Source organism: Anopheles moucheti, chromosome 2 (genome assembly GCF_943734755.1).
Source record: "Anopheles moucheti chromosome 2, idAnoMoucSN_F20_07, whole genome shotgun sequence".
In the NCBI taxonomy this organism is placed as follows: Eukaryota; Metazoa; Arthropoda; class Insecta; order Diptera; family Culicidae; genus Anopheles; species Anopheles moucheti.
The window spans coordinates 51657119-51676976 of record NC_069140.1 but is presented as its reverse complement, the minus strand read 5'-3'; the positions used below and the strand labels follow the sequence as shown (position 1 = coordinate 51676976).

The following is a 19858-nucleotide window of genomic DNA, read 5'->3' as shown; positions in this document are numbered from 1 at the left end:
ATCCATTAAATTAAGCTGCGCGACACGTGGTGTGACTGGCATGCAGCGTGACACGTGACACACAAATGGATTGCACAGCAACTGAAAATTGAACCACGGCGTGTAATGTTGGAATCGGTGTGCGAAGGAAGTGTCCAACAATCTCTATTCAGTGTATCATTTTATGGCTTCATGTTCATGTGAATTACGTTGACACAATGCCACACCGGTCTGCACCGGGAATTAACGTTACCGTTACTTTGAGCATAAAGCTAGCATCAAGCTTTGCTTCCCATTCCTGTAATTTCCCTTAATGAATCGCGCTAACAAGTGTTTTGCCCTTTTGGCATCGTTAAGGTCATACCAATCGTTTGTGGTTTTACAGGGAAAGCTTTAACGCTTCCTGTGGGGCCGGATTCCCGAAAACTAAAGTCACTGATAGTTCACCAGCAGGAGCTCATGTTTCGCTGGCCAACAATAACGACACATTCCACCAACTGAGCATTGTTGGTGTGTCCCTACTGCATGGTACCCAGTCTGTGCTTCCAAGGTTATGTGGGAAATTAACTTCAATCAATATGACTCTCCATCGTATCACACACACACTCCATTTGACCGTGTTTGGCTCCCATTACCACTAGCAACTTCCAACGAAAAAGGCCGCAAAAACTGCCGCTGTGGTCATTCGTCCAGCCGAAGGTGCGACACACGCAACCGAATGGTGCTGAAGGACGTGTGAAAAGAAAGTTCGGTTGTATTTTTTTTTCTACATCACCCATGACCGTGGTTCATCATGATGGTGGTGCTGTTTCGTGTTTCTTCACTGCCCCAGCGGTCGAAGTGACCGAAGTGTTGAAGTGCCACCGTGCCACGTCGCGGCCAGGAAAGGAAAGGAGGCGGGCGTTTCACACGCAACGAAACATAACTCCCGGACGGTTGCCGACGGCTTGCCGATCCACGAACGGGCGATAACGAGTGCCCGCACATCACCCTTCCAATATATGGTTGGTAAGCTCACTCATCATTAGCATGTTGGGTGGTTCTCGCGCTGGGGCATGAAATTAGATTTTCGCTTGTAATCGAGAGTGGCCATGGTCGACGGCATCTCCACGGGATTTGTGTGTTTAAATAGCGATCAAGAAAGAGAGAGAAAGAGTGTGCCTATAAAGTACATATCTTAGTCGACAAAAGGTTCCCTGATTCCCCGTTTACCGAAAGGACGTGTTGAATTTCGGGTGCGTTACCATTACAACTGAAGCTATCCATCACGACGAATGTCGATAGCGAGGTATTAACACCCTTTTTTCACCAGGGAACTCCCCCCTCCCTTTATGGAGCCACAAAACTCCCTTAGTGTAGCCTTCATTTCGATATACCCGCATCTAACTGTGGCCCCTTTTGAAAAGCATCCAATAAAACGCCGAAAGGTTCTTCGGGTCAACAGCGAACCGAATGCGAACCATTTCCATGCCGGTCAACTCGGGCATGTGTTGTTGCAGGTTGCCTAATGGTGCAATAAAACCGATTCCCTCGATTGATTACCATGGCAAGATGTTCGGGTGGTGTACGGGCTTTGGCGGAAAATTTCTTCATATACTTCTGCATATTGGCCGGGTTTCGGTACGAGCGGCACGGTGAGACGGTGAGCGGCACACATTAGCTTCCGGTAATTGCTGTTGCTTTGGCCGGCGTAAACATGGCCGGGAATGAATGCGAATGCGATCCACTCCATTAAGCGTGCGCTTTTTTTTGCACCAAACGGCGGTGGTAATGCCTGCACGATAATAATACAGAGTAAACGTGGCATCTTGCCCTGAGGGTAATTATTCACCTGAAGGTGTGTTGCGTATTTTATTCGCAACCTTATATCAAGCTGATACACATTTGCAGCAATGAATGTTTCTATGTTAGGTTTATGCTTTTTTGTTTTAAATAATCGATTTTAATTATAAATTTGTTTTAATTTATGGGTATAGTCTGATATCCACATGTTGAAGCCCATAATTTTAGAGTAATCATTAGGTAACTGAGGTGGACTGATAATTGTTTGGCCTAACACACTAAAACATTTTTTTTCAATTTTTTTTTTATTCAACATACATCCCTTCAAGGGTTATTCACCAATTATAGCGGTCTTTCAATTTTTCGATACCTTTTTTGTAGTAGTATTTGCCCCTTGCCTCAAAAAAGGACTCAGTTTCGGCGATCACCTCTTCGCATTCGATCACCAGCGAGCATCCTTTTGCGATCTGAAAAATGGAAATTGTCACTGGGAGCCATATCCGGGATTCCCCGGATACGATGGGTGGGGATGCAATTTGTAGCATAAGTCATGAATTTTTGCCATTGTTTTCACTGATTTGTGGCACGGTGAGTTGTCTTGATGAAACACATTTTTTTCTTCAAATGTGGCCGTTTTTTGACGATTTCACCCTTCAAACGCTCCAATAACTTGACATAGTAGTCGTTGTTAATGGTCTTTCCATTCTCAAGGTAATCGATGAAGATTATTCCTCGCAAAACCCAAAAAATTGACGCCATAACCTTGCCAACTGATTGTTGCGTTTTCCCCCGCTTTGGAGCAGGTTCATCGTGCCCAATCCACTCGGATGACTGTCTATTGGACTTTGGAGTGAAGTGGAGAAGCCAAGACTCATCCATTGACGCAAAAACTCGGATTTATTTCGCTCAAACAGCTCCAAACGCTGCTCCGAATCATCAACTCGTTGTTGTTTTTGGTCAAATATGAGCTCGCGCGGCAGCCATTTTGCACAGGGCTTTCTCATATCCAAATACTGGTGAACGATATGTCCAACACGTTCCTTAGACATCTTTAGGGTGTCAACTATCTCGATCAACTTCACATTATGGTTGCATTTAATAATTTTGTAGATTTGTTTAATGTTTTGTCCGTAGCCACCTCTTTTGGGCGTCCACTGTGTTCACCGTCCCCAGTGCTCATTTCACTACATTTAAATTTAGCATACAAAAATTTTAAGATTGGTTTTGATGGAACAGTGTCCATAAACTCTTCGTCCATCCAATTTTTGGCTTCTACTGTATTTTTCTCCTTCAAAAAGCAATACTTTATCACCACGCGAAATTCCTTCTTTTCCATGATTACTCAAAACACAAAAGTTGCTTCATACAAAATGCTCTAGGCCTACTAGGTTATGGTCCGAGTGCTGTCAAATTTGGACAGAATTTGTTTGAAGGTTGGTACAAACGAAATATGATATGGATATAAATCTTCTAGCGCGATATATTTGTCAGGTCAAACAATTATCAGCCGACCTGTTAATTCTTTGTCTTTTAAATGTAACGAGTTACTTATCTAAAATCACACTTTTCTTAGATACAACTATCAAACGATTCAGTTTTAGAAGAAATATTAAGGATCTTAAACCAAATAACAGCTCTTACTTCATTAGATTTAATTTAAATTATTTAATTTATATTTCACTTAATCTATTTTGAATTGTAAAATGTGAACATGGAAGGCACTTTCCGTTAGTGCCGTGTTCCATAATAATGCAAACATTAATTGTGGTATCCTGCCGTAGAATAAATGCAACCGACCCAGGCGATCTTTAAACATTACGCTTTAAAAGCAATTTCTTCCCTCTTAAACGTCACATGCAGTGCGAAGACCACGGAGCAAAAGCAAACCCCTATACCTGTCGGATATTCACACACTGCTTGGTAAATTAAATTTTCACATTCCTTATCAGCTACGGGTGCCGGGATCCCGGGTTTTGTGCTGGCGCTTCGGGCATGAAACACTCGAAAACCCAACGAAACCGAACCTTGGTGCACGAAAGCACCGAACGCTGGCGTCCTACACTGACAGGATGCTGCTCCAATTGCAAACCCACATAAACTCTACCCCGTGACGTTTCTCAAAACGCCATTACCGGCTTTTACCATCAGGGGCCCCGCTGTATGTCCACATGGCCGTAAACTGTGTCACCCAAATGCCCAGAAAGGTGAAGATGGTCTGAGGTTACCAAAAAAAAAAAGCCGGTAAGAAGCAAACACACATACTGCCAAAGTGCACAGCTCCAAACCTCAAACCGGGTAAATGATGGCGGCACATCATTAAAGGTGGTTCAAAGTTCTTGGTGCTGCTCCCGAACGTTGGTCCGGATGGTGTACCTGCACTGCTCGAACTTTGCACCCGTTACGTTTGCAAGGAAGTGAAGGAATGGCAAACAATCCTTAAGAGGTCCCCGTCTTGATATTTGTCTTCTGCCGTCCCTTTGGGTGTTCTGGCCCCTTTTTCACCTCGTGTTGCTCAATACCGTAGAAGCACAATCCGCACCAGCTTACAGCCAGCCTTATCACCGTTCGGCCAAAAAAGAACAGAACGAACGAAGCCACTAAACGAAGAAGTATGGCAACACCCCAAAGTGCACCAACTTCGCTCTGCGAATATCTCATTCAAACGTCGCATCTCGTGACACTTTTAATTTACCGTAAAGTCATCGAATTACCACAAACTCTCAGTCTCCCTGCTTTGGTCGCTCCCCCTTCCGGCTAAGTACCTCAACGACCGTGGTACAACCCCGGTATCTCCTTGTCCGGAATCTCGTCGTTGTTTGCAGGTTTGTTTTGTTAGTCCCAGGAATTCAACAAATAAAATTAACGTCTAGTGTACCCAATAGTAGCCTCCTCGTCGCACTCGGTCGTAATGCACCCGTGAATGCATCAACCCCTGCTGCGACAGCCATTTTGTTACGATGGTGAGATGCTTCTCGCAACAATGCGGCAACTTCGCCTGTGTAAACGATGAGCTTGCCAGACGGGTTGGTTTAATTTTGCCTTACGGAAGGAACAAGCGGAACGGGTAAACAAACAATGTGCAAAGTGAATGCATACAATAAACATTTCACCAAAGCACTGAAGGCACCTAAGTACACCACTATGATTTCTCTTTTCGCACACAATCGATATAGAGCGATGCGCAGTGCCTTTGGACGTAATGATATAAATATTTGCGAGATCATTAACAACTCTGCTAAAGGGGTAGGTTTTGTGCAACATTTAACCACAACTGTAACGATTTTGAATGTGATATGCAAACTAATCAAACAAATCAAATATAGCGTTATTTTTCTAAATATTACCGTTGATGTCAGTATTGTCCCAAATATAATTTTGTAAACTAACAATAATTAAAACCAGTTATTATTCTTAATTTTATGTGATCATCTTTGTTTATAAATTGACAAAAGAAATCAAATGGCAACTAATATGGCGATCACATACGGCCTGGTCATCCTCAACGCATATAAAAATAAACATTAATTCTTTCATATAGTAACCACTAAACACTCTGCAAAAAGAAACCTCTCGTACATGTCATCATTGTGTTGGAAAAATAACAATCGAACACGCAACATTGTAGCACGGTTAAAACAAAAACTAAAACCCCCCGAATGCATTTGTTTGTTCCGTTTTTGTTCGGCCAAAAAAATAAAACATAGTACAAACCTATATTCATTGTTGCAAAATGGAGCTCAATCGTCCATTATGCGGGTTACGACAACATTGTGACAGATACCGTCACAATAATCCGTCACCCGGAGCGACAAAAACCAGATCCGACTGCCGCACAGCTGTGACAGTTGGCAATAGCACGGGCAGAAGCAACACAAAAAGCTGACAAGAGCTAGAAGTGGCCGAGCTTTACGGGACTCTCGCTTTCCCTCTCTCCCTTTCTCTTCCTCTCTCTCTCTCTCTCTCTCTCTCTCTCTCTCTCTCTCTCTCTCTCTCTCTCTCTCTCTCTTTTCCTATAATCAAGTTGTGTTTTTTCTACTGCAACCCATTTGTACAAATTGATATGTAACCGACCAAACTACCCAGTGACAGCTCATGACAAAAAGTTTACAAACAAGGCCCTCGGTGAAAAGAAGTGAAGTGGTGAAGGATACGTTCCGCTTCATTCTAGGAGGATTTACGGACCAAGCAGTCCATTCTGTTGGATTTACCGTATCGTGTAACCGCTCAATCGGGTCTTGGACAAAAACTTGCCACTTAGTCGAAATACTGCACACGCGAGACAGTCATGCTGGGAGCTTCATTTAATATGCAATTAAATGCAACTCATCCGTGTAACAAAATAATTCTGAACGGGAATATCCTTTCCGATTTGTAAAATGCAGTAATCTCCCTACACGAATGTGAATACGGTTTACTCTGCACTGTTTTTCAGGATTTGACGGCGGTCAACGGCAGTGGTTTGTAATGGAGATCTACGACCAGCAGACACACGCCCTGCTCGCTAACGTGTCCTCCAAGCTGCCAATCTTCACCGTCAACGGGCTGGATGCCGGGCTGCTGCTGAAGATTGTCATCTATGCCACGAACATGCGCGGCCGCAGCGAACCGATACTGCTCCAGGCGTACACATTGAAGGCAGCGGAAAAGCAGACAGGTATGATATTATTTGCTAACTGATGCATGTGCTCGTAAGAGGTCGCGCGTAAAACGCATATCTCAGTGTAAGTGCTTTCAAACGAAACCTCATTTATTATGCAATACATACACATTGAACTGTTGTTTCGTGAGCAAATTGCATAATTATCGGGGGTAAACGAATTGGGGATGCCACAGTTTTATTAGGTACAATGCAGTATTACTATTTTTTTATCTTCACGAACATATTTCAAATATAAACTAATTTTGGAAACACGAATTTATCTGTCTGGACTACTGGATTTACTTACGAACATATTTTTACATTGTATGCAAGCGAAGTATGCAAAACAATTAAACGCCGGTAGCTCTGCAATCCGCAGTACAAAAATAAGTTACTACAGCTTTACTAATCACTTAAGATCCTCTGCTGTCGCGTTATGCTCATCTATCGTTCGTTTCGTTGATGATCTGTCCTACATGCAGGTCGGTGTGATACAGGGTATACACAGCCAACCGGTTATCGTAAATCCACTAAATGTCGTCATCCACAATCACTTTGCCATCGTAAACCCACAATTCAGCAGCATAAACACAACAATGACATTGAGAACTTATATCGCCGCAAATACCTTATTTGGCCGTTTCGTTTTCTTTTGATTCTGGCCTGTCAAACAGGCTTCAAAGAAGGATCCACATGTCTTTTCATGTAATAATTAATGTGATTTCATTTTAAATAAGCAAAACTATATTTTAAAACTATAAAATTACAAAATGCAACATTTTTATTTTATTCAGCGCAAGCATGCATAGAGTATGTATAATGCTCTCATTCATTTGGAATTCTCTGCTAAATCTGAGTTAATTAAAGTTTTACATTACCTGAAAAGTAATCAAAATCTTTATTTTGTAATATTAACCAACAAAAAAACTAATTTTAATAAGGTCCAGTAATAACCAGCAAGGCCATATAAGATATTTACCGTAACCGATTCAAAATTATCTATGCCATTGTTGGGTTATCGCCTGCTGAATTGCGGGTTTACGCTGGCAAAGTGACTATTGATGACCGATCGGTTATGTAAACCCTATAACTTCAACCGACAACTTATCCTTCCGCGTTACACACGTTAGCACTGGCAAAACATAACGTCAACTGAACACTGAACAAACTTTTGTGTTTCCTACTTTTGAATCTTTCCTCGTTTTTAGATAACCCACTCGATTTTGAATGTGATGTGCATAATTTATGCCACCACCACCAACGAGCGTTAACTGTTCAAGAACAGTGAAGATTCGCCCGACGAACGATGGTTTTGGGAATGTACATTCGGTGCCGAGCAATGGCACTCCAGTGGAGAGTACTTCTGTCTGTAGGTTGCTGTAAAAATCTAATTATCTTAAGTGGCCCGGATGTCATTTGGGTTTTACCATCATTCGTGCCAATGCGTTGTAAGGGTCGTAGACAACGTCACTTCATTACGTATTTCCATTGTCTCCAGTATAGCGAGCATGCACCGCTACCTCGGTGCAAAAAAGGAACGCATCCAAAGAACTCGCGCATTGAAAGTGGAATTTTACAAAGCTTCCCACTTAAAAAAAAACTTTCGTCCCACAGGAGCTGCTACACACTTCAACCATGCTTTGGAACTCAGTCTTTGTTTATGTACATGGAGACGAATTACTAATTATGCTACACACCGGTCAGACACATAGCTCGTTAGCACATTTTTACCAGTACGGTCAACGAAGAAACCAGTACGGCAGCAAAGAAATGGAAGAAATTGGTGCTTGAATAACAAAACAGTATATTCTAAAAAAAAAAAGCTTCAATGAAGTAGAAAGATTGATGGCATATGTGCATTGACACCGATTGGATGGCGAGTTTCCGAACGATGCAACCGGCGCACTGCAACCACTCGTGGCCGCGGAAGAAGAAACAAAACCCAGGCTGTGTTTGATCTTAATTAATGCCATTATATTGCATTAACTGTAATCCGGTGGGAAGCTTTAAAACGGTTTAAACTCAAAGCCATACACAATATTTCCAAAGCAGCGCACATCGAGCTCCAGGTGCGATGGTGGTTCTGGTTTGAAAACTCCCCCGAGAAACTTCCTGCTACAGTTCCCTTGATGGCTTGCCCATTTATTCTTTAACGCCAACAGTCCGGGGGGGGGGAATATGGAACAGCGCTCCATTCATTGCGAACGTTCGGACACGGTGTGGAAAATCTGCTGCCGTCCAACTGCAGCACCCGTTCGTGCTCGCTGGCGGCCGCGGAACAATGGCGCCGAGAAGTAGATTATTCCTTAAGCTGGGTCGGTAAATAATCTACCTCCATTGTTTAACCGGGTGTGCAAGGTGTTTTAGTTGGGAAATAAAGTCGCATCGTGATACGTGAAGTGTGCACGCATTTTCACAGGGTGGTAATTAATTCTTGCCATTGTGCAAATCCCTCGAGGAAAGTTCGTTTATTAACATTCATATCAATAGCTCGATCTACAAACGTTGGTTCATCCTTGGATCGGAATATGTGCCATTGCAGCTGTCTGACGAAGGTTTCTGCAGTTTGTTCATCAATGCTAATATTAGTAAAACTCAAGATTTGCCACAAATTAAATAGTAAAATTTCTAAATAACATTTGTTAAGGATCAAGTGGATCAGACTGAGAGAGAGAGAGAGAGAGAGAGAGCGAGCAAACGGGAGAAGAAAACAGTGACGCGACTCTCTCAGGACAGCGCTAAAAAGCGCAGCCAGTTAGTTCCAACCTAGACCTCAACAGGATATGTCGGGATAAGTGCGGATGAAATTGAACTAAAGAACCACAAAATAAACAACTAAATTGTATAACAAATCTGTTTTACATAACGAAAACTGACACAAACTCTACAGTATTTTTGATATTAATTCTTCTGTTGTTTACAATCAATAAACCCGGTTTAACTAATCTGGGTTCTGTAGTATCGTAGATTCACACAAGATAGACCGTTTCTCTTCGTGGTCTTCACACGACTAACTCTCTTTATTGTACTCTTCCTTCATTCTCGTTCCCAACTAACAAGCCAAGATCACTTGACTAAGGTAGTCCGAAGGTTACAATATTACATTCACTTTTTCCTTTTATATATATAGATATTTTTCTGTTTCATCGTATACCTCCTTATTTATCATCCTTCGACGCCGGTTCACACGAAATCGTTTAAATAAGTTGGTTTTTGAATCGTTCTTTTAAATCTCACCGACTCATGATGGGACGATTCGTGCGAACATCCTGGTCGCTGATTTTCAGTTGCTACGACGGGTACCAATTCATTATCAGGGATTTTCACCATATGAGAAACATGTCTCCGATACCTGGTTCCTGTTTCCTTACAAGCTACTACTACATCACCTCCTTTCCTTTCCACAACTTTGAATATTTTGGACCCAAAGTTTGGCGCTAATTTGTTTGATTTAAAAGTCTTCTTCAGAAGAACTTCATCACCTTCTGATATAGGACTGATTTTAGCATTTCTACGTTTGTCAGCATATGACTTTCCCTTTTCTTTTGCTTCCCGGTCACGGTCCGCAATTTCCTCATCTACTATTTTAGGTTCGTAAATTGATGGAAGTCGATCGCGAATATTGTATGCTAAAAGCATTTCTGCTGGTGTTCTTTTAGTTGTTGAATGAGGAGAGGATCGATACATCAGTAAATATTTATGCAATTCTTCAACCCAATCAGTATTCATTGATTGACTAATAACTAGTCTTTTTAGCAAAGAACGATTCTGTCTCTCCACTTCTCCGTTCTGTTGAGGCCAATAAGGGGTTGTGCTTATTAAATGAATGTTGTTACCGATGCAAAATTCTTTAAATTCTTCGCTAGCAAATTGTGGCCCGTTATCTGCAGTGATGGATAATGGTAATCCGAACCGAGCAAAAATTAGATTAAGTCGTTTAATAGTTTCTCTTGAATCTGTCTTTTTCATAATTTCTAGCTCTATATATCGGCTGTAATAATCGACCACGACTAGCAGAGAGTGCCCTGAAGGGAGTGGCCCGAGGAAGTCTATAGCTAAATGCTGCCAAGGTGCAGATGGTAGCTCTCTTCTTTTCATCGGTTCAGGTGTAGGTGGTGCAGATACTAACATGCAGCCCCTGCAGCTTTTTACATATTTTTCTACCTGAAGATCTAACTTTGGCCACCAAACCTTAGCTCTAAGTCGTTGTTTCATTATTGTCATACCGGGGTGACCTTCATGAGCTAAGTGCAAAGTTTGCTCCCTTAATGGATCCGGAACGACAATTCTAGTCCCACGCAAAAGGATTTTGTTCGAGAAGCATAATTCCGTAGCAAACGTTTTAAATGGTAAAGCCTCTTCAGTCCATACATCTTTCTCGAGTCCTTGACGAACTGCTTGTATCGTTTCATTAGCTTCTGAAGCTTGTTCGATTTGTTTAATGGATAAAGCTATTGGTGATGCGTTAGCAACTACCCAAGAAACGTATTGTTCCGCGCATTCATCAAATGTTTTTCCTTCTATAGTTTCAGTAATGGCCAATCGTGACAGAGGATCTGCGATGTTAGTTTTACCTGACCTATAAATTACAGAAGCCTTGTATGCCTGTAAGCGAACGACCCATCTTTCGATTCTTACGCATGGTTTTGATCTAGTTCCGAAAATTTTTTCCAAAGGTTTATGATCCGTTATTAGTTCAAAATTCCGTCCATACAAGTAAAAATGGAATCTTTCCACAGCCCATACGAGGGCTAAGGCTTCTTTTTCTATTTGAGCGTAACGTCTTTCGACGTTAGATAGGCTTTTACTAGCATAGGCTATAATTCGGGGAGTACCTAGGCTATCTATTTGGACTAAAACTGCTCCTAATCCTACTGGACTGGCATCCGCTATTAGCTGTGTCCTATCTGTCGCATCAAAATATCCTAGTGTTGTGGGAATCATCATAATTGATTTTAATTTATTGAATGCTTCTTGCTGCTCAGCTTTCCAAATGAAACTTTGACCTTGGGTTGTTAATTGTCTTAGGGGATGTGTTGTGGTTGCTAAATCTGGAATAAATCTTCCCAAATAATTTACTAAACCTAGGAAACTTCGCACTTCCTCCCCCGTTTTGGGCTCTCTAAAATTTCGAATTGCTTCCAATTTATCTTTGTCTGGTTTAATTCCATCTGCTGAAAGAATGTGTCCTAAAAACACTGTCTGTCGTACTCCATACGTACACTTTTCTGAATTCAAAAGTACATTCCATTCTTCTAGGCGCTTTAAAACCTTTGTTAATCTTTTATCATGTTGATCTTGGTCTGATCCGTACACAATTATCTATGAAATTTAGACACCCATCGCAACCAGCCAAGATTTGTTCCATAATTTTTTGAAATAATTCCGGCGCACAGTTTATACCGAACATTAATCTTGTATATCTGAATAATCCTCTTCGTGTTATAAACGTTGTAATGCTCCGAGATTTTTCAGATATTTTTACCTGGTGGAAAGCGTTCTTTACGTCCAACCGAGAGAAAACTTCTGCCTTTGCCAATTGTGGTAAGAAGTCTTCCAAGGATGGTAGGGGATGATTTTCTCTTTCCACCGCTTCGTTAGCTCGTCGCATGTCTACACAAATGCGGACATCATCATTTCCTTTTGGTACAACGACAACCGGCGATATCCACTTGGCTGGCTCAATAACTGGCTCAATAACTCCCTGAACCAGTAATTCATCAAGCTTTTTTTCCACCAGTTCCTCTAGCGCAATTGGGATCCGACGGTAAGGTTGGGCAACAGGTATCGCATCTGATTTAATTGGTAAATCCAGTACTATATTCTTAATGGTCCCGAATTCACCCTTCTCGTCGTTGATTGCGTTTACTGGCACATTTATTTTCAAAATTCCCATCGAGGTGGCAGTATCACGGCCAATTAGTGTCTTACCCTTTCCTTTAACCACATAGAAATCTGCAATTGTTTTAGATGTGCCTACGGATATCGTTGCAGTAAACATGCCGAGCAAAGATAACAGTTGTCCACCATATGCTTTCAGAGTTAACGAAGTCTCCCGTCGTTGATTGGTCACTTTAACATGTTTTGCTTTCATTTTTTCCCATGTTACTTGGCTGATCAAATTATATTTTGATCCAGAATCAATTTCTACCATCAAAGGGATACCCCCGATTTCGCAATCCACTTCGCTGTTGCTGCTTGTAGACGTCATATGGAAAACATATTCCGTGTTTCCTTTGTCAATGTGGTGGACTATGTTGGTCTTTCGATCCATTTTCTCGTTTGTACTTTTGGAATGGTCGTATTTTTGGTAATTCTTTTTCCAAGGTGTTTCTGATAACTTAGTGCGACACTTCCTGGAAAAATGATCTTTACCGCCACATTTATTGCAAAATTTCCCTTTTGCCGGGCATTTACCCTCTCTCGCTAAGTGTCCTGAGTATCCACATCGATGACACTCCGAGTGTCTTGTTTCAAATAATTTCCTCTTCTTTCCATACTGAGGTTCTTCTATTTTATTCACCTGTGATACAGGCTCCTTGTGATCGGAAAATGATTTTTCTTGATGGCTGACATTTTCAAAGATTTTGGCAATGCTTACAATTTTATCAAGGCTAGCATCTCCTTGTTTGAGCAGTTCTCGGCGTAATGTGGCTGAGTAGCAATTTTCAATTACATGATCTTTGACGTATTCTTCCGTCCTGTCACCAAAACCGCATCGTTCAGCTTGTAGCCGCAACTTAGTAATGAAGGTGTCAAAGCTTTCTCCAGATAGTTGTTTAATTTGACGCAGCAGCTGTCGTTCGTATGTAAGGTTTTGCTTCGGGAGAAAGAACTTATCCAATTTTGCTATTGCCTCCTGATATGCCGTCATGATCGGAGTGTATTGCTCAATATTTGCAAGGGGTCCTCGCATGTCGGTATTCGGTAGGTCTGGCAATGTTTGATATATTTGCTGGACATTTGGTCCAATAAAGTGCAGCAAAAGATCTCTTTTCCATTCTTCGTCGTTTATTCGACATGCTCGAAGCATGTATTCGAATGATCTGCGCCACTTTTTCCATTCTACGCCCACACTTTCCGAGTGCCCTTCATAGTTGAACGGCTGCAGCCCAAGGCCTGGCATTCGTAACATGTCTGCAAGAAATTATAAAGCACAATATTTTATAAATCTTCAGTACGTTAGATGCTAGATGCTGCCATACGCCATAAAGAATAAATCCAAGCGTTGACGCAAAGCCCGTTTTACTTTTTTTTTTTTTTTTTTTGCAAACACCGTCCATTTTGTGTTCTATTGTTGAACGTGGTCTTGATCTCGTTATGATCCGAACATGTTCAGACTGGTTCAATAGAATCCACACTTTTTCCAACACACATTCAAGTGTTCGACTCTGCATTGAAGCAACTCGTATTGTTCTCATCCACACTACTGTTACACACACACCACTTAGACTCATCGCCTTCATCGTCTTCTGTATTCCAAGAATTTCTGTATTAAAACAATGTTGGCGTTGGTACGATTCCTGCTCTTTTCTTCCTTTACTACATTGAAGTAACTAGTTAAACCGACGTAATTTCAATATGAGCAACATGTACAAACTCTTATTTCTGCATTTAAGCTATTGTGTCAGCATTTAAGCCATAGTTTCTACCAATAAGCCATCACACCACAATTTCACATACTCACAGCTTTTACGCTAGCGAAAAAGGTTAACACTCACTGCATTTAAGCAATAAATCATATTTCCTTACTTTCTTTCACATTTGCGCATACCACAGTATAGCCAGCTTACCCATTGAATTTATTTCCATTTTTCTGTTTCGCTTCTTTTTTTTTCACCTCGTCGCCAATGTAGTATCGTAGATTCACACAAGATAGACCGTTTCTCTTCGTGGTCTTCACACGACTAACTCTCTTTATTGTACTCTTCCTTCATTTTCGTTCCCAACTAACAAGCCAAGATCACTTGACTAAGGTAGTCCGAAGGTTACAATATTACAGGTTCAATTGTATACTTATTCACTATTCGCTAAACACTATTTCCGACAACGGCGCGGGTCGGATGGTATATTGGTAGTAGCGCCGGTCGTCACACGACAGGACCGAAACGAACTCTTTTCCGGACCGTTCCCTCGTAGCTATGATTGACTATCCGGCTACGTAAGTCGTTACGGTCGGGCCATTCTAACGATAAAAAAAAAGACAAACCAACAATGCCACTGATTCAATTACCTGTTTGTGAATGAGTACACTGCACCAAATTTTTCTCGAGCATAAACTAACAGATCATTTCAAGCCGATCCTCACCTCGTTCTCGTACCACGATACCATCAAAACATCGGAAAAAAACTGTGCACTATTCACCCCCAACAACGAACATTGTGTTCACAACATTGTTTTATTTATCCTTATTAGCCACGTTGCACAATCGCTCGGGTCAGTGTGTGGCTGGTCGTAAAAAAGGGTAACACAAAGCCAAACAATTGCACCAACCACAGTGCAAAGCAACATTAGAGGCATAGGAAAAACGGAAATCTTACCCAAAATGTGCTTATGTTCACAATAATATTGAAAACCACCGTTCAAACGTGGTGCGCATGGTAAACATGAAAAACCTTCCAACCCAACCCCAATGCCCTCTGTCAAACTATATTTTGACAGAATACCTCATTAATTGGACCTAGGTTTTCCAACACAAACACACATACGCACACATCGATTTGTCCAATAGAGAACATCATTAAAATTATCATCAACCAACACAACCGCCTGCCAACTGGTAGGCCACTTCAAACGGGCTGCAATTGAACGCGATACTCAACCAAAGCCCCAGCAACTTGGGGCCACATACACACGGACACAAACGGACACGAAAAAAAACACACTCACTGCTTTCCGCTCGCAACTGCGGTGAATCGATAGCTAATCAAATAAACGGATAATTATAATTCGCCAAATATGTGCGCTCGGAAGTGTGCAGCTAAACCAACCGAACCCCCCAACCCCATCGAAAACCTCCGCCTCAGCCGGACCAAATGCGGATCAATATCGATCCTGTTGCAGCCCTCTCCGAGGGTCCTAAACTCCTTCCATTGGGTGCAAAAGCAAGCGAACCTGCTCACAGACCCGGCCAGTGTACTGGATTATGGGTTCCAACGTGCGCAAATACGTGCGCCCATCTGTATGTGAGCGAACCCGTCATAATCCCAGCTTTGGTCTCACCAGCCCCCACCAATACAGCCCATATTTCCCCCGCCCACGGTATCGGTTCCGTCCGGAACAGGCGGTATTTGCCGGCGAATGAAATAGTTGAATAAGCCGAATTATTTATTATTAGCGGCGCGATTAATTATTCAATAATTCGGTTAAATAAAATGTCTACCCCATCGGTAGCAATGCCCGGTGGCAAATTCCTCAGTTCCCTTTCCCCTTCCCCATTGCCACAACACTTTCTTCGCTTTTAATGGCGATAGACATCGCAACAAAAACCAAGGCTTCGCGACCGTGTTTGCGAGGGTTAAATAATTTAACTTCGTTACTAGCGTACAATCAGTGGTACAGCATTCGGGCAATCGTCGTGTTGTAGTTTGTGGCTAGCATTTTTTTTTTCCTCCCCTACTTAATTATCCCATGTCGAATTTCATGTTTTTCTCTCGTCAACATGTTTCTGTGACTACTTTGTTTTTTTTGTTTTCGTCCACGTAAACCTCAGTACATATTTTCTTTCTACACCCTTTTCACCACTTCCCAGTTCCCGGTTAGCAGAGCTGAATGCCATCGCCAATCGACACAAAATCTCCTTTCCTTTCGTTTCGATTTTTCATCATTTTCACGCTCGCACGTGGATAAAATAGGGCGACCGCCACAGTAAGCTGCGGTACGGTTAAGCTTAAGCGCGATTGGAGAGAAAAAATGGTAAAAATGGTACTATTGCTCATAAATAATACGTCACACAATATTGCCATCCGTTCATCCGTACTGCGGAATATAAGTTCCCGACCCGTGCTAACGCACTACCGACACGAACCCTGTACCTGGTGGATGATAAAAAAAGAGAGAAACGAAGAACCCAAGGGTCCAGACCAGCGGGTAAATTATGATCCCCGAGCAGTCAACGTGAAAGCGACAGCAAACAAAAAAAAAGAAAATAAACCAAACCCATCGAATCCACGGTACACCCGTTTATGGATGTTACCGAACGGCTTAAGCTTCGATCAGGTTAAATGGTGATCGAAAAGGGACGCCCCACGGCATGGCAGTGGAGTACAACGACAACATTTTAATAGTACTAATAATGATGGCAACAGCAATAACGATGCTCCCCCTACCTGGCTACGCTAAGTCCTGTAAATTTATTGAAAATTAATCAGATTACCCTATCGGAACAATCGAGTAATGCGCCAATATTGCGTTTCCCGTTCATTTACGGCCGATGATAGGAAAGCCCACTGTCAGTTTAATGAGACACAACTATTCACAGCAACAGCAGCAGCAGCAAAAAAACAACAGAACTCATTTTGCTGCACGTTCCTTGCCATTTTTGGGGAACAGGAAACGAACAGGGTGCAGCGATGTGCAAATCCCTTATCACAACCGGGCACAAACCCCGATAAGGGTCGTTTGTTTCCCGACAACTCGTGCACCCGCGTTCGGTCGGTTCTGATTTAATAACAAACGTACAGATTAATAAATTTATCGAAGCCCTACGACGCGAGGGACCGCTGGCGGTACGGGATTTGGGGGTGAGCAAGTTTATCAAACCGATCGGATCCAAAAAACGATGGTTATAGCCCTTTTGGGGTTGGCATGGTTTTTTTTTTTCGTTCGGGACTGGGACGATCGCATTGCATTCTGTTGGTTATAGGTTTCTCTGTGCGTGCGTTTGAGATGTTTGTCATTGGTGCTGTAGTGATTTTATCATACATTCGATGTGAAATGTGATACCTGGATTTTCTATATTTCACTGAAACAGTTTTGGAAGAAACAGAAAAAATATGTTTTTTAGTTCAATATTCACACTAACGTTGTTAAACGGGACGAATCGCTTGAGAATATTCAATAGAACCCTTTTCGAGGAAGCTTTAACTTCATGATTACCCGGAAAACATTTCCTATGACGGCTAAACAATTACTTGCAACATAAAGTTCTTCATGGGATCTGTCTGAAAACTGATGGCTGAGCAATTTAAAACACATTTTAACTTCAATCCATATTCCTACATGAATGCATCTTAACCAGTTGAGATTTTTACGTTTCAAGAACAACGAACGTGTTCTTCATCAATATAATTACCATAAACTGCCTTAAATATATCATGACATGCAGGAACGAGAACAAGTCGAGACGAGACGATTAGAGGGAAGATCAAAGAAACGATAGAGAGACGATAGAGAGAAATGCCATTAAGAGTGTAAGCGCAAGCGGAATTTGTAGTCAAATAAACAACATCAAATCTTTCACTGTTACATGACATTTCGTCACGATATATTTAAAGACCTTAGGGACTTAACAGACGTCTTTATGGTATATTGATTTTCGAATATGGTATATGGTGAAAAGTCATTACGCTACATAAGTGTAATCATAACATTGAATTGTTTTCACATGGTATAGTATGATGCATAAGAGAAGTGTTTGTGCATTTCGCACAATTATTGTACCAAGGTTTTAATTTTTTACAGTTTTTAAAAAGTTTCTTATCGAGCATATCAAAACCTGATGTTTTTTCAAAAGGAAAACTAAAGATCTCCAATCAATGAAAACCACTTTCATAAACATAATAATTAATTGCTACAATATGTGATAACCATATTGATACATGGCGATCTAATTACAACCCAACAAAACCATTTTAATTGCAGTTTTGAAGTTGAAGCTAAACAATTAAAAAATCGCTTTATCCGATTTCGGAGTATCAAATGTACAAAACAAGCTGCAGCGCAACCACAAGTTACTGGTTTCATTGGTTTCATTTAACCCAGAAAGTTGTTCAACTTGCTCTCTCTATCAGTAGTTTATTTAATAGAAAGAATTCAACTTTCGTAAATTGCATGGCTGCACTGAGTTCCATTTAGCGAGCCATACTGCGTCCACTTACACACCCCTTCCGTCATACACTACTTAGTTCATTAGTACGAATTCATACTAAACCGGTTACATAAAGGCCGCGGATGTGCTCTAGCATGATAACCATCGGACGACGTTTCGTGATGCAAATTATTCCCTCGATTTGTATACCGATTTTTCAATTCTATGCAAAAAAAAAACCCTCACCCTCACAGCTACGACGGAAGCCACTTCTGTTTCACTACAATCAAATTTGGGGCCCATAAGGGCATGGGGCAGTGCACAGATAAAAAAAAGACGCTACAAAAAGGACTTACCATAAGCTCATGCCATAAAATTTATATTCACTCTCGCGCTGAATTAGGTGCAAATTTAGTGGACTATTTTTTTAATGACCAACCCGCTTTTCCGATCGTTTGGGTGTGCGAGCAGTGCACAAAAAAAACCAGAAAGAGAAACAAAACAAAAACTTCCCCCGCGAACGTTCCAGTTTTGCGGGAAGCATCAATTCGTGAGGCGTTTTTTTTTCTTCTCTCTCTCACTCTTTTCGGTGTGGAATTCGAGTTTTTATTCCCTATTTATTTGGTCTGCCCACTTCGCGTTGAACCGAATAAAACCATTCAACAGAACCGTTTGATACCATTGAGCATAAAGCGGGCAAAATGCAGCAAAAAAAAATACAAATGATAAAGCTTTCCCGTTTTTGGCAGTAAAAAAAAAACACCGCCCAGCTCAATAAACGCTACGGATGACACGGTTCCGATAACGAACGAACAGACCCGACGAGGATGCGGCATGGTTTTTGGAAGTGGTTCGAAGAGACACGGAAAGCAGAGGAGAAAACAAACGATAAAAACGACAAAACGGATAACGATCCGTTATTGGGGAAGTTAAAATTTTATTTCATTTATCGTTCTCACTTCTACGCGGAATGCGAAATATGGATCAATTTTAAAAACGACCGCACGCGATTTCGGAACCTAAGCTAGTAATGCCCGAAGGGCCGACAAACAATAGGGAGTGGGGATGGGAACAGCGACGACGGAAAAATCTCATACGAACACAACACAAATAGACAAACGCACCCAGGCACAAAACATAATGCGCCTCCATCGGGTTCGATTCCCCCATTGAACCTGAACCTCGTGACGAAGGACGAAAATAAAATCAACAACAATCAATTGTTCCCGGTTTTGGGGCAGAGCGCTGTTCGCTTTCACTATCAGCGTGCCATTGGAGCCAGCCGGCCATATTTCGTTGTTTGTTCGCGACGGCGTCAGAATTTGTTTGTCACAAAGCATGGAATGGGAGCGCCCTGCTGAATGATGATGCATTGTTGTGGTGACGTGAAAGGAAAGGAAAGGTGAGAGGGAGAAGGAAGAGGATGAAG

General features: G+C 41.7%; 1 protein-coding gene across 1 annotated transcript in view; it reads left to right on the top strand.

Moving 5' to 3' along the window:
- The window catches only part of LOC128309360 (contactin-4), a 191521-nt gene that overhangs the window by 151236 nt on the left and 20427 nt on the right, over positions 1-19858 (top strand). The window contains exon 13 of the mRNA XM_053045727.1: positions 6194-6415. Within this exon, the coding sequence (XP_052901687.1) occupies positions 6194-6415 (222 nt within the window). The remainder of the gene's footprint in view (positions 1-6193; positions 6416-19858) is intronic.